Below are 15,835 nucleotides of genomic sequence, written 5' to 3'. Positions count from 1 at the left end.
CCCGGGGTGAATGAGGGACCAGGAACAACCAACCAATCAGCCAGCATTTCTTCTGAGATCTCAGCCATGCTCATACCTGTTCTCTGCTCTACCCCTAGAGTCTTGGCATTAAGTCAAGACCAAATTTCAGTGTGGACTTGACATAAATGTTTATAAGCAGAAAATTATAATTCATTTGAAGTTAGCACATCTTTTCTGTCAAGTGGCAGATAATAAATAGTTTAGATGTCTTGGGCCGAGGGGCAAAATTGAGGGTATTATTCAGGCACTTACTTAAAAACCATTTAAAAATGTAAAAATTCTTCTTATTTCACAAGCTGTACACACAGAGGTTGTGAGCTAGATTTGGCCTGCTGGCCGGAGTTTGCCAGTGCTTAGATCAGAGCATTGCGGTATTAAAAGCACATAGGTACTTTACAGAACATTGTAAGATTATTGTAGGAAAAGAAAAAAATGAATATTGAGAACCATCTGCCGAGTAAGACTCATCACTATTGATGAGGATGTTAAAACTAGATAAAAAATGGAACCTAATTATTCACTGAATGTAAAATATAGATTTTCTGAACCATGATGATCTCGATGTCTTTCTTGTAGTCTAGTCTTCCTATATTGCTTGCCTTCCATAAAAGAATTGGTACCTTGAGCTGTGACTAATTAAAAATATTTATTTTTAAGGAAGCTACTAAATTTGACTCAAAAGCAATATTCAAAAGCAATATTAGCAAAAGAGGAGATATAGAAATCAGTTCTTGCTTACAGGAATTTAGATGCTTTAAACAATTTTTTGGAATCAAATTTTTCCTTTTTAAGTCTCTAAGATGTTAAAATTGACTTTCATGGGGGGTAATCCACTATTAGGGCCACCTTCTCTCTGGGGTGTTTCAGAAGAAAAGATTATCTTGAAAAAAAATTTTTTTTTTAAAGATTTTATTTATTTATTTGAGAGAGAGAGACAGTGAGAGAGCGCATGAGCGAGGAGAAGGTCAGAGAGCGAAGCAGACTCCCCATGGAGCTGGGAGCCTGATGTGGGACTCGATCCCGGGACTCCAGGATCACGCCCTGAGCCGGAGGCAGTCGTCCAACCAACTGCGCCACCCAGGTGTCCCGAAAATTTTTTTTTAAATAAGTTATTTTCCTGTCTGAAAACCTCAGGCTCCCAAATTTTGGAAGAATAACTCTTTAAGGGAAACCCCAAGTTCTATAACTTACTAGGACCAATGACAGGCAAAAGTGTGGCTTAACAACTACACTTTAAAAAGGATCTAACTCTTGGGACATTTTCTTCTCTGGTCTGCTGTAAACCACACCTGTGGCTGTGGCATAAATATAAAAGAAAAGCAAGGTAACAATGCCCAACAACTCTCTAAAGCAACACACTGATGTCAAACCGTCACAGCTCCAGAGATTTTGAATATTTTCTAGAATTTTCTAAATTGGGAAAATTTTTCATGAAGATCTCAAAAGTTGCCAACCAAAAGGCATAGAATCCTTCAAGTCTAGCGGCTCGCCTTGGGAGCTGTGGGCCTCCATGCAGATAGCTTACATTCTGTAAGATTCAGTTTATCCATGACGATGCTGAAGATCTACCTCCTGTGATGTGTGTGAGAGAGGATTAAATAAGACAATGCATGTAAACACCCACCACTGGTGTTTGGCATAGAGCAAGAATCCAATAAATAACAGATGTTGTTGTCCAAGTTGAGTATTTAAGGCTCTATTGTTATAAACATCCTGTTTCTGTGAATGGATATTTACTGGTTTTCATGGTTTCCAAGGAGAAATCTCATTATAATTAACTTGAACAGTGTCTAAATTGCTATTAGTTGGTATTTAAGTTCATTCTCTACTAGATGTCACTTGGCCCGTTGACAGGGGTGTTCTCCGGACGAAGGAGAAGAGCCCCTCAGGGTCCTCGTCACTGCTTAGTGTTGAGGAGGTTCCAGCTGGAGTGTAAGGAGTGTCCTTAATCTGTCTTCACTCAGAAGCAGGGAAGCCCCTCTGGGAACACGCAAAATCAGAGGCCTTGATCAGGGTTGTTGCATACGTTAGCAGAGTTGCCCAGTGATAATCTGCACTCCCTCCATCTTCGCCTTCTCTGAAGCAGTGACTGTGTAGGTTCTAACTGCACTTCTGTTCACGACAGAACATTCAGAAGGACCTGATGCACTCAAGGCTCCCGGGGCCTGGGAGCTCATAAGTCATTAGGAGGTCACTTCCGGGACTGACTTCTCAGAAAGAGAAACAGAGGATCTAGGAGCAGATAAAACATTCCCCCTTCTGACAGTGTTCCCTTCACTTCCTACTGCACGATCAAGGGTGTCGTAGGACCAGGTGGAGGCTAAAATGTCATAGAATAGGGGAGGGGATTTCCTTGTTCTTATGTAACCCTTGTTCAGAATGGTCATTATTTAGCATTGATTTTGGCTCATTTTATTTATAATAGTTATAGTGACATAAAAGCTGTCCGTCATGAATTCAACAGTAATTCCCTTAAAAACACTGTATGCTCACTCACTGGAAAAATTTGCAAAGGAGGTCCTGCATGTTTCATTTGATAAGGCTGTTCCAATTCAGCCAGTATCAGAAGGCCCATTTTGGAGCTATGCTGGAGTCTCCAATGGTCCCAAAATTCATAATGTTGACAGCATGACATCAATCATTAGTTCTGAAATTCCCTAAACCAAATGAGCCTTTGTTCTTTAAGTTGCTTTAAGACCCCAAGGGGCTTTAGCCACTGAATAAATGACCCTGGTATGGTAATAGAAAACGAAATGGGACTTGCGAGTCAATCCCTATCTTCTTTCCACTCTAAATTATTTGTATCATGTTTATTAAGTTCCTCACATAGTTTATAAGCATTAGTGGATTTCAGTTGATGCTTGAGAGAGATCGGACTCTTACAAAAGCAAAATAATCAAACAGGCCACATGTGCCCTCTTTGAGACATCGGTATTCCATTTTCAAAGCAAGTATTTGCCTCTCTGTCTGCTGAAGACAGTCACTGATGGCAGGGGACAGGGCACGGGTGTGCATATGAAGCCTAGAAATGCAATTACTCAAAGGGAAACAAGCCTACTCTCCAATTACATTAAAGAACAGATGACATTCAATGTCCTTCCTGAGCGGGAAAGGAGAAGAGTGGGAGTACTGTGTCATACCTTACAACCAAGACCAGCCACCAGCTGTGTGTTGATCTTCCTCAGTCATAAGATTCCCTGGCAGGAGATCTGGGATGTTATTGGGGGGTTCTATGCTATTGTTTTCTATGTGTCTTTTTCCAAGTTGCCATTGTGGAGGGAGAATATCCAGCAGCCCACAGTGGACTTGGCATCCTTGCTGAGAGTCCATGCTTAAAAGCTTGCACAACTCAGCCTGGAGTGGTTATTATGGAGAAGAGAAACATCCTTGGCCTTTCTGTCACTCACTCTCCCCATGGACTTGAATGCAACCACTCCAGAGGCCAAAGGCTCCTGTGCTACATGGAAAGACAAGACGAGCTGACCTCAAGGGCTCTCACAGGCATGTAACATGTGGTTCTACATAGGAGGCTCACCTTCAGAGGCAAGACTTCTCTGTTGATAGAAAAGAAGGAAGCCATGGCTTTGGTCCAGGAACAGAGACCAGCTACGTTCCCACACACACGCTTAGCAGTTTCAATGTTGTAGTCTGTCATTTCAAAGTAAGGATTCAGAAATTCTATCACTTCTTCATTGATTGTGTCTTTGGGGAATTGCTATGAAAGAAAAGAGTAAAATTAAGTCAAAATACCTACTTCCATAAAGTCATACTCCCATGATGCTTACAATGCAACTGCAATTATTGAACAACCAAGAAAGGATGAATGACACCATATTCTGTTGATATCTCAGGATATGGAGCCAAAGTCCTGAGAGTGAAAACAAGAGTGAGCAGTGACAGCGAAGAAGTCAGAGCAAACTTTAGCTTCTGTGAACAAGAGATACCAAGCCCCAGTAAATGTTCTGGGATCCAGGGAAAGAGTAAATTATTTAGGTGATGAATACTAATATGGTTACTAAAATTTCCAAAGCAATAACATTTTCATGTCATTAATCCTAAATAGGTGAATTGTAAGCCCATAAAATCAATAATGGAAAACTAACATAGTCAGGTATACTCAGCCTAAGGATAAAATCTATTTAGCATTTAGCAGCAACTAAATGCTTAATACATTCAAAGAGAGATTCTATTAAACTCATCTGAATTACAAAGTAACAACCTGGACATTAGGTCTTGAGGGCAATGAATTAATTTTTAATCATAAAATTATCCAGAATGTGGGAGAACTGGTATCTTCTGAAGCAATAAAACTGAAAAAAAGTAGCAGAAGTGGATTACGAATGCTTTCTTACGTCAAGAGACAACTGCCCAACCAACGAACCTGGACCTTTCTCAAGAGGTATTTGCGCCTCTCAAAGAAGATGACTAGATCTTCTCCAGGTAGACTGGAATGCAGTGCCTACATAAAAGCTTTCACAGAACATCCATGAGGTAGGGTGCAACCCACACTCTCATTCAGACATCTTCCACTACAAGTTTCTTTGATGACACTTGAGAAATAGTGAAGCCAGAAGAAGAGCCAGAAGAATATTTGGGAGCCATGGAAGGGTGGTGGTGATGGCAAATGGCAAGGGAACTTCCAAGACCAGGGGCTCTGCCACCAGGTACATAGACCAGGAGTCTCAAGTCACCTGCCAGGATCCTCTGTGCAGTCCAATTCCATCGTCATATTTTTCTGTGAAAGCTTCTTAAGTCTTCTCTGTCACCTAGCTCCCTCAGTCAGAGTTCATCACAACCTTCCCTCCATACAAACAGCATGTTATTCCTTCCTGGTGCTACTGACATCCCAGAGCCCCATATTTTAATTATCTGGGGAAGGCCTGCACGGCCACCAGTTCATAAGCTGCTCACCACCACGGCTTCTGGAAGGTACCTCACAAGATGGCCCAGCCACACAGCACTTGGGCAATGTGGCATTGGAAACTGAGTGAAAGGCAGTGCTAAGGTCACTTAGTGCTTGGGAAATAGGCGTGACTTTGGTATTCCCAGGTACTTATGGCAAGATCCAAGTATGAAAGATAAAACAATAAAACTTGTAGAAGAAAACACAGAACCATTTATTCTTCCTTAGAGGCAAAGATTTCCCAAACACAACCCAGAAAGCACGATTAAGGAAAACTGAAAAACTGGATTATGTTAAACTTAAGAATGTCTGTGAATCAAAGGACACACTTAACAGAATGAATAACTAAGGGAGAAAGTGCAACAAGGTATTTGCAAGTTACTCATGTTTTATAGAAAGTAATTCTACCCATTAATAAAAAATTAAATGAGACAAGAGACCTAAACAGGCAGTTGAGGGAAGAATTCCCAAAAGGCTCATGAACTGATGAAAGAGTCTCAATGTCATTACTCCCCAGGGAAACACAAACTAAATGCACAATAATAAGACATTACTACAAACCCATCAGAATAGAAAAAAACAAAAAATAGTTAAGATATAGAACAACTTAGAATCACCTAAAATCAACAAGTCAGGAAACAAACAGATGTTGGTGAGGTGTGGAGAAAGGGGAACCCTCTTACACTGGTAGAAATGCAAACTGGTACAGCCACTCTGGAAAACAGTATGGAGGTTCCTCAAAAAGTTAAAAATAGAGCTACCCTATGACCCAGCAATTGCATGACTAGGTATTTATCCGGTATATATACACAATGGAATATTACTCAACCATCGAAAAGAACTAAATCTTGGGGTAGTTGGGTGGCTCAGTCGGTAAGTGTCTGGCTTCAGCTCATGTCAGGGGCCTGGGATCAAGCCCTCCATCAGGCTTCCTGATCAGTGCAGAGTCTGCTTCTCCCTTTCTCTCTCCCTCTGCCTCTCCCCTGTTTGTGCTCGCTCTCTCTCAAATAAATAAAATTTTTAAAAAAAAATTTTTAAAGAGTGAATTCTTGCCATTTGAAATGATATGGGTAAAACTAGAAGGTATTACACTAAGCAATCAAAGAAAGACAAAAATCATATGATTTCACTTATATGTGGAATATAAGAAACAAAACACCTGAACATAGGGGAGGGGAAGGAAAAATAAAATAAGATGAAAACGGAGAAGGAGATAGACCATAAGAGAGTCTTAACTCTAGGAAACAACTGACGGTTGCTGAAGGGGCGTGGGGGATGGGGGAACTGGGTGCTGGACATTAAGGAGGGCACGTGATGTGATGAGGACTGGTGTTAGGTGAAACTGATGAAGCATGGACTTCTACCCCGAAACTAACAATATACTATATGTTAACTAAATATAATTTAACAACAAAAAAAAACTTTTTTAAAGGCATAGAACAACTTAAACTCTGCTCACAGGTCTGTAAACTGACACAGCTACTTTTGAAAATTCTTTGGCACTACCTATGAAGCTGCTTAAATGTATACAAATGGTAGTTACACTGTGGTGAGCATACCACAATGTACAGAGTTGTCCAATCAGTTTTTCGTATACCTGAAATTCATGTTAACATTATGTGTTAATGATACTTCAATCAAAAAAATTTACAGGATTAAAGAATGTATAACCTAAGACCCAGAAATCCCATTCCTGAGTACAAAGCCAACTGAAATGCAGATACACACACTGAATGACCGATAGGCCAATATTCATAGTAGCTTTATTTATAATAGCCCCAAACCAGTAACAACCCAGAAACGCATCAACAGTACAATGGACAAATAAACTAAAACATATGATAGCATTTCACATTGTGCTGGTTCATACAAACTCATGAGGAACCATTCCTAAATTCTCAGGAATTTTATAAACTGTGTGTTAAATAGAACAGTTATTAAAAATATATTATATATACTTACACTTGAAAAAATTTCATTTAAAATAAAAATAATGCATAGTCAAAGTAATCACTGTCTATCATTTAACTGCATTTTACCCCCTATTTTTTCATGTCATTTATATCCATTTTACCTATATGGGGGTACATTGCTACTATTCTACTATGTACCTCTCCATTCAACAAGACCATTTTGGTAGCTTGAAATTGGCCACTGTGGGCATATTTACGCCACAGAAATTAACAAACACTACAAACTGGACTTTTTACTCTTTTTTTTTCTTTTTTTCTCCCCCAAGAAACAGTCATTTTAAATAATTACCACATACTGCTGCTTCAGATACTGAACAACCATACAGCAATGAAAAAAGAATGAAACATTATCCTTGCAAAATAAGAATGAATCTCAAAGACTTGTTGAATAAAAGGGATCAAAACAAAATAGGTCACATGACATGATATCATATCTATAAATTTCAAAATGAACAAAATTAATTATCAGGATAAAGAGCAGAATAATGGTTATCTTAGGGGAAGTTACTGACTGGTTTGGAACACAAGAGAGATTTCTGGGGCCTGGAAATACAAATCTTGATTTCAGGGCCCATTAACAAGTATAAACACATGTAAATATTTATTAATCCATATACTTAAAATATGTACATTTTATCATATGTAAATTCTACATTAAAATTAAAAATGTACAAATTACCCCCAAAAAAATCACTATTGAGACTTGCAACATATAAATATGCATACATTTGTATCCATATGCATATAATATATGCACATATGCATTGCTTTCTTAATATGATTATTTTTAAGATTTTATTTACTTGAGAGAGAACGAGGATGAGGAGAAAGAGAGCATGAGAGGAGAGAGGTCAGCGGGAGAAGCAGACTCCCTGCAGAGCAGGAAGCCCAATGTGGGACTCGATCCCGGGACTCTAGGATCATGACCCGAGCTGAAGTCAGTCACTTAACCAACTGAGTCACCTAGGCACCCCTTAATATGATTTTTTAAGCTTTTATTGAAATATAACACTGATGATGCTTTAATATGCCTAAAATCTGTCAGACAAGGCTCTAACGCTTGTTTTTAAAGCTTTAAAGTCTTGGTTTTGAAAGAGAAAATTCTATTCTGAAAAAATACTTAAGTATGTGTTCAATATATGTATGTAGAATATTATTCAGGCTTGAAAAAGGAAATCCTGCCATTTGTGGAGGACACTATGCAAAACAAAGTAATCGAGGCACAGAAAGACAAATCTTACACTGTCTCACTTATATATAGAATCTAAAATCGTCAAACTCCTAGAAGCAGGGAGTAAAATGGTGGTTGCCAATGGTGAGGGAAGGGGAAATGGGAAGATATTGGTGAAGGGGTTAGAAAGTACCAAGTTACAAGAAGAGTAAGTCCTGGAGACTTCATGCGTGGCAATATGAATACAGTTAACAACATTACATACTCCAAATTTTCTAAGTGTTCTCACCCCAAAATAAGAAAATGGTGACCGTCAGGTCATGGAAACCTTAGCTGGCAATTATTTCACAATATATACAAATCTCCAAATATCAAGTTGTACACCTTTATATAGAGAATTTTTTCTCTTTTCTTTTTTTTTTTTTTTTTTTTTTGAGAGAGAGAGCGCACATGAGTGAAGAGGGGTGGTGAGGGAGGAGCAGAGGAAGGAGGACAGAGAATCCCAAGCAGGCTCCACAACCCTCAGATCATGACCTGAGCTGAAATCAGGAGTCCAACACTAACCAACTGAGCCACCCAGGAAATCCTTCCATTCAGAAAACTTTTATATATGCTATATAAATCTATATTCTCTCTCCAACTCTTTAAGAGAATTTTGGAGGTAGCCAATCACTAATGCCGACCCAGCGGCTGTATCAAAGATAAGGACTGGGGATTAGCAGTCTGGATGGCAAAGGTGGCTAGGAGACACACAGGGAAACTTGGTGTATGTAAGTTTGGAAACTTTGTTTTATACATTTGTAAAATAAGTTACTAGATCACTATAGTAAACTTTTATATGTCATTATACCTCAAGAAAGATAGCAAAAAACTGAGTAAGTAAAATATGTAAATTTTTTTAGTTAAAAGTAAAAAAAAAAAGTAAAAATCTGTAAATTTTTTTCTGAAATTTGTTCTACTAAAGGACTCAGACACTCTAATGAAGTCTCACTCAGCCCATCATTGCTGAACTACCAACCTGTAAGTTCTGTAAGAAGTTTCCTGCCGTCATGAGTTTTAAAGATTCCTGCCAAGACGGAATTGTACAGCTTTTTTCCAGGTCAATTTTCACTGCATTGACTTTCCTTTGAAACAGGAGCAGCACACAGTCCATGATCCTCATGATGAGGTGAGGGGGTCGGCCCAGCGTGCGGACAGTGGCGATGTCTGAAGGCTTGATGGTCTGCGGGACGACAGGAGGTCATCATCTCACCTCAGATAAGACAGTGTGGACCAACTTTTCATCTTTAAATGCTACTTGGGTGGAGGAAAACAAGCATTTTTGGGGTTAGATGCCAAATCACAAGGCTTAAATGCATAGTTAATCCCCAAGAAATGCCATGTCCCCAAAAGTTCAAACTTTTACAATTCAACTGGCAGCAAGAGGAGAAGACACAGTGAGGGAAATGTCGGTGAGCAGCTAAGAAACTGTGACTTCTCTAAAATTACACACACCACTTTGTGTCAGAAAAAAAATGAGTATAATCTGAAAGAAAAAGAATACTCAGCACTTACAGAGCTATGAGGAATTCTCAACCAGGAAAACTCCCGGCTGGTGCCGTGCTTTTTACTCATTAGTTATGTAGGTCAAGAATCTGCCTCTCTCTTTAGCAACCCAGACTTGTAACGGTGGACTAACCCTCGCAGGTAGCCCCGGGGCTGACAGATTGAATAATTAGAGATTTCTGAGCTGGGAAATGACCTTTAACTTATGGAACTGAAGCAATACGATTTCACTAAGTCAGAAAAGTCCTGTCGCATTTCTAGTATGGAGATTCTAAAAGATTAAATTATTTAATAGTCACATAGAATGATTGTGATTGTTAATAACTGCTCTATCTCTTAGCCTCTTTATGGAATAAGTATTGGAAAAATATGAACTATGAGAATCTAAAAAAGCCTTATTTCTAGGACAAATAGTGTACAATCATTCCTTCCAGATCTTATTTGCGTGTGCCTACCCCCCATCAAATGAAGGTGACCAATGACCTTCTTATCAAAGCTACTAATCTTTTCTCTGATGATTAAGAAAAAATAATGAAGATGAAAACCACTGAACTTGTTAATTAGAAATGTAACTACTTTGAAAATGTTTGTTTCAAGATTAGTTTTTGCGAACACAAGATGACTGGAAGTGAAGGAGAATTTGTGTTCAAGAGCTGGCAATGGCAGATAGCTATTGACAGGAGATGTGTGCCTAGAAAAAAAAGGAGAGAGATACAGCAGCCAGTGGAGAAAGTAGGGTCGAATAAACGTTGTGTAAGCTGTAAGAGCTGGACATGCTTATTTTACTTTAGCTTTAAAAGGGAGCCTTCTCAAACAGAATTGAGCTCAATTATGTTAGGTGCCTAGGTAAAAGGAGGTGGAGGAAAAGGGATATCTAAAGTCCAACCTATTTCAGCTAAGTATTGGATTCCGCTTTTACTCTGCAGGCAAAGCAATATGATTGCCACAGAATTTCCTAGATATCCTTGCAATATAATAGTTATTTAACATCTGGAGGTATTTTGTATGATTGCATGGAGTCAGATTAGCTTTGAGATAGGATGAGAAACAATCTTTGCTATTACCTTATTTGTTGTACAGATTTATGTGACCTGATGCCAAAAAGTTAGCTTGACTGGGTCTGGAACTTCTTAGAATATGTTGGTAGTACCATATTTTAGGATTTCAAAAGCTCACAAAAAAGCAATAAAATGGAGGCAGAACCAATAAAGGAAATTGTTGAAAATCTCTCCAATACACTTTATCATGTCACCCCTGTTTCCACCCATTTCAGCACTAAAAATTAATTATATAATGCAGAATATCTTAGTGGTTGAGAATATGAAATTAGAAGGATAAAGGAAAATATTTTATAATATCAAAAGGATGACAAGTTTTTTTTAAATCCTGGGAAAATGTACACATTTAAGCATGATCTAAGGGCCATATGATCTGTTTCTATGATGTCATTAGGTATGGAGATTTCTTTACACTATCAATATATTCTCTCTGTTGATCAGAGACTCTTGGTCTGAAGCCAAGATGTCCCAAAAAGGGGAGTGTATGGAGATCAGGATCTTGAAGAGATATCTGCACTCCCATGTTCACTGCAACATTATTTATAAGAGCCAAGACCTAGAAGAAAGCTAAGGGTCCACCAGCTGGTGAGTGGATAAAGAAATGTGAGACACATGTTTATACACAGTGTGTGTGTGTGTGTGTGTGTGTGTGTGTGTGTGTGTGAGTGCCTATGTACAATGGAATATATTCAATCTTAAAAAAAAAAAAAAAAAAGGAAAGAAAATCCTGCCATTTGAGACAAGGATAGACCTAGGGGCCATTTTGCCAAATAAGTTAAAACAAATACTGTATGATCCCATTTATATGGAATATAAAACAGTCAAGATTCATAGAAGCAGAGAGCAGAATGGCAATCGTCAGGGCCTAGTGGGAAGAGGAAAAGGGAAGCTGATGGCCAAAGGGTACAGATTCTCAGTTATTCAAAATAAAAAAGCTCCGGATATCTACTACAGAGCACACTGCCTGTGGTTCATACTGTATCATATATTTCAAATTTGTCGGGAGGCTAGACTTTAGATACTAAGCTAAATGTCTTTGACACATAAAATAATAGCAACATTAAAGGGAGCGGGGGAAACTTTGGGAAGTAGTGGACATGCCAGTGGATTTGAAGGTGGGGATGGTTTCACAGGTACACACTCACCCCCAAACGCCCCAAGGTATATACGCTATACATGTCTGGCTTTTTACACACCAATTGTATGTCGATAAACTGGTCTTAAAAAACGGGTCATGGGGAGATGAGGAGGCCACCAACCTGAGCGACTGCAGACCTCCCGGAGCTCCGGAGATCAAGAAGCCCAGTTTAGCCAGCGTGAGGACAAAGGAAAAATAAGTGAAGACATACCCCGGTAAGAGTAGTGTGGAAAGTTGGAGAGATACAGGAGAAGGCTATCGCTTCATTGTCTCAAAAGAGTAGAAATTCATATTTGTCTATTGTTCAGGAAACTTAAAGACTCAACTTGGGTCAAAAAGACTGAGAAGTGGGGCACATGGGTGGCTCAGTAGGTTAAAGCCTCTGCCTTCAACTTGGGTCATGATCCCAGGGTCCTGGAATCAAGCCCCGCATTGGGCTCTCTGCTCAGCAGAGAGTCTGCTTTCCCTTCTCTCTCTGCCTGCTGCTCTACCTACTTGTGATCTCTGTCAAATAAATAAATAAAATCTTAAAAAAAAAAAAAGACTGAGAAGTGTTTCAGGAAGGGGTTAAAAAATTACATTATCAAGTAATGATGGATGCTCAGTTGAGGTTCTAGAACCTGAATGAGCAGTGGACAGAGCAGCAGGCTTCACCTCTCCAGCTGTCTCCTGGAACCAATAACAGAGGGCCACAGAGGATTAAGACTGAAGTAAAAGCCATCTTAAGTTGAGTCCCAAGAAATCTTACATTGAGTCTTCAACTCAACCAGCCCCTTAAGGTGTGGCCCATTTCACCAAACTCATCATATGTTCTCAGAATCCAACCTTCTCTAATTTCCCCATTTCTGTTCTTGCCGCACAATTGTGCTGAATAATTGTCCGAGGCCGTTCAAAACCCGCCATGCACGAGCTCCTGACATCAGCAGTTCCGCATCTGGATAATTCACAGATAAACTCAGGACACACCGCATCTCACAGACCTGCTCCAGTGTCCTCAGTGAATGAGGAGGGAAACGTTATCTTAGAAATTTCATGGGACATTCTCAACGCCGTGTGCCTTATTGTTGACAGAGTGGAAACGAGAACCCGGACTCCTGACCGTCAACGTAGGATGCTGCCCAGCATTCATGAATGAAGAAAATGAGACGGGAAATAGCAAGTGAAAAATCTCTAAAGGGCTAATAACACCTCCCTGCAGAAAACACTCCTTGGAATCTTTTCAGTAGGTCTGAAGCAGATGAGCATTTCCTTGCTGTTACTCATCTTTTCTTCGTCCTCGTCCCTCATCTCTGGCACTACATGTGACATCGGCCACACGGCCCAGATTTACCTGCAAGGCTGCTTCTGCTTCTTCTAAAGCTGGTTTTGCCGCTTCCAGTTTCTCTTCGGCAATGGCCTTATCTTTAGAGATGCCGTCCACAATTGCCTGGGCCTTGTCCTTCACTTTCTGTACCTCAGCCTTGACCTTTTCGGCAGCCTGCGCCTTCATTGTCACTTCTTTTAAGACCTAATTCAATATAAAACAAAACAAATCTTGTCAAACATACCTTGTCAAGGTGAAACTGTACACTTGCCCTTGATCTGTTGATTTTGTCCACTTCTAGGAGATTTCATGGAAAATGAAGAGTACTGTATTCTATTGGAAATAATGTATCCTTTCATGGATACAATATAGTGAAGATGTGTACATTGTTAATATTTATTACCAGGAATGTAAACCTGGTAATACACCTTGCAGTATGGTCCAAGCAGGAGGGCCCACACACCGTGTCAGCTTTCTCATTGGCCACTTGGAGCTCCTTTTCTTTCACTTCCAGTTCTTTGCTCAGGGCTGCAACAGACTCTGAGGCTTCTTTTAGCTTTTCCAATCCAGTATTCATTCTAGGATTAAACATCCAAGCAAGCCATGTTAAAATGTGTGATATTTGGCCACATTTTTCAAGCACAGATCCATTAATATGGACAGTAATGGTCATATTTGAAGAATGGGTGTGTCTGCAAGTAACAAATCCCAGAGGGCTTGACAAAAAGAAAATGCACCCAGGGTTGATGCTGGACTGAGCCCATGTGCATGTTTTTTCATAGACCGCGTGTGGGAGCATGAACTCGTTACAACCCTGTGGAACATGAAGAATGGGTCCAGAAGCTGTATCATGAAGGATACATGCTTAATGAAGTTTAATTCAATGCCAATAGACTTCAAATGTTTGAAGCCCTATCACAGAAGAAGGAAAATAAATAATTTATATATATTTTTAAAAGACAAATTAAATTAAAAGAAGAAAGATTTGAGATCAAGGAAGAAACCAATCTGAAGTCATCGGAACAAGCCTGTGAAGGGACCACTCACTGTCTGGACCTGAGATAATGGGCCCTCAAAGACCAGAGCTCTCAGAGTCAGCCAGTCCAATCTCCCACCCGGGGCACCTTATAGAGCAGCGCTGGCTGGTCCTGGCCATACACAGAAGAAGCTGGAAGTGTTCAGAAAAAAACAGGCATAGCAGTGAGACCTGGAATAGGCTTCAGTGAAGTAGGGTATTCAGTGCAGTGAATACGCAGTGGACGTCAGCATCAGTCAGACTCTCCTATCCTAGACGCCGTAAAGGATGGGAGGAGAAGGACGAGAGGAGGGAGGCAGGAAGCATCGCTACCATATGTCCCTCGGTGTTATAAAAACTGGTAGGCCACATAAACACCGGGCAAGAATAAAGCTCCTAGCAATCACGGAATAATCCTTAGAATAGGCCTGAGGAGCGGGTATCTCGGCCTCAGCACAAATGGCTTTGGGGCTGGCCGATTCTTTGCCGTGGAGGGCTGTCCCGCGTACCATAGGATGTTCAGCAACATCCCTGACCTCCCTCATTTGATGCTGGTAGCACCCCTCCCAGCCCCTAGTGCCTAAGCTGTAACAAACACAAATGCTTCTAGTCATTGCACAATGCTCACTAGCAGCAAATATGCTGCCCGTCGAGAGGCACTGTTGTAAAATCACCTTGTATCTGACCTTCACACTTACCTATTGGCCAGAGTCTGCACTTCCACATGCTTTTCTCTGTATGTGCACTTATATCCCTGAATAAAGGAGAGGTACGACTTGGGAGTCACGTGAGTAGAGCGTCGGAATCTCTGGAAATAGTCAACACACTTCTCAGCTACCCCATCCTGGAAGGAGCCCATGCACTGGACCACCTCCTTCTTGGTTTCCGAACCGCAGTCAATGTCATAGGAGGACAGGAAGTGTTCGGACACTAGAAAGAATAACGATGGCAGCATGTGAAATATGAACGTGAATCATCATTTTAAGAGTTAACTAATTATGCTTGAAAGATTTAGATATTTCTCGGGACTGCAGACCATTTTAGTAGCTCCAGCTAGGTAGGTATCTGTTGACATTTTTGGCTCCGGACCTACGACTTCAACAATTTTATTTTCCCTTTCATATACAAAACTATCACAGCACTCAAGCCTGTCATCGGTCTTTGTTTTCTGGTACTTATGCAAAGAAGTCTCTTCTCTCTGGCTGCGGGTTCTGCCCAGGGGCCAGACTATTCTATACTGTTCTATACAGAAGGGCCAAGGGGCACAAATAACTCAGAAATCAGTGCCCACTGGGTACTCATATTTAACAAACCCATTTATTTTTAAATGCAGAACCTGACATACCCTTAATTCCCCCAGGCCGGGACTGCATTTGGTATGTGGAATGTTTGTCACGAAATTTTTATATGTCTGGGCCACCTTGTTCTCAAAGGTGGCAGCCAGCCACCTGCAGTCACTTCAAATTCACAGTGCCCTTTAAAACTGTTTGGGTAAAAACCTCCTGTTGGAGACCGTTATCTTCCCAACAGCACCAATCATGAGACCAATTCTAAGGCAGCATTTCCTATTACAGGAAAAGGCCGTAAAGTCAGAGCTCATCAATCACCTCGTATACATCAGCATCTGCTGCCCTCTCACCCCGTGATGGGCCATGACGTGAGACTCTAGTACGAAGCTTGGTCTCAACCCTAAAGAACTGACAAAAGT

The 15,835-nt window shown here is 40.4% G+C and overlaps 1 protein-coding gene across 1 annotated transcript in view; it reads right to left on the bottom strand.

Moving 5' to 3' along the window:
• Window positions 1-15,835, bottom strand: part of DNAH5 (dynein axonemal heavy chain 5) — a 168,892-nt gene that overhangs the window by 45,633 nt on the left and 107,424 nt on the right. The window contains exons 40-44 of the mRNA XM_044233758.1: window positions 14,826-15,057; window positions 13,576-13,690; window positions 13,140-13,316; window positions 9,087-9,290; window positions 3,557-3,736 (exon numbers count right to left, since the gene is read on the bottom strand). Of these exons, the coding sequence (XP_044089693.1) occupies window positions 3,557-3,736; window positions 9,087-9,290; window positions 13,140-13,316; window positions 13,576-13,690; window positions 14,826-15,057 (908 nt within the window). The remainder of the gene's footprint in view (window positions 1-3,556; window positions 3,737-9,086; window positions 9,291-13,139; window positions 13,317-13,575; window positions 13,691-14,825; window positions 15,058-15,835) is intronic.

Source organism: Neovison vison, chromosome 1 (genome assembly GCF_020171115.1).
Source record: "Neovison vison isolate M4711 chromosome 1, ASM_NN_V1, whole genome shotgun sequence".
Lineage (NCBI taxonomy): Eukaryota > Metazoa > Chordata > Mammalia > Carnivora > Mustelidae > Neogale > Neogale vison.
This window is presented reverse-complemented; position numbering and strand designations above follow the sequence as displayed.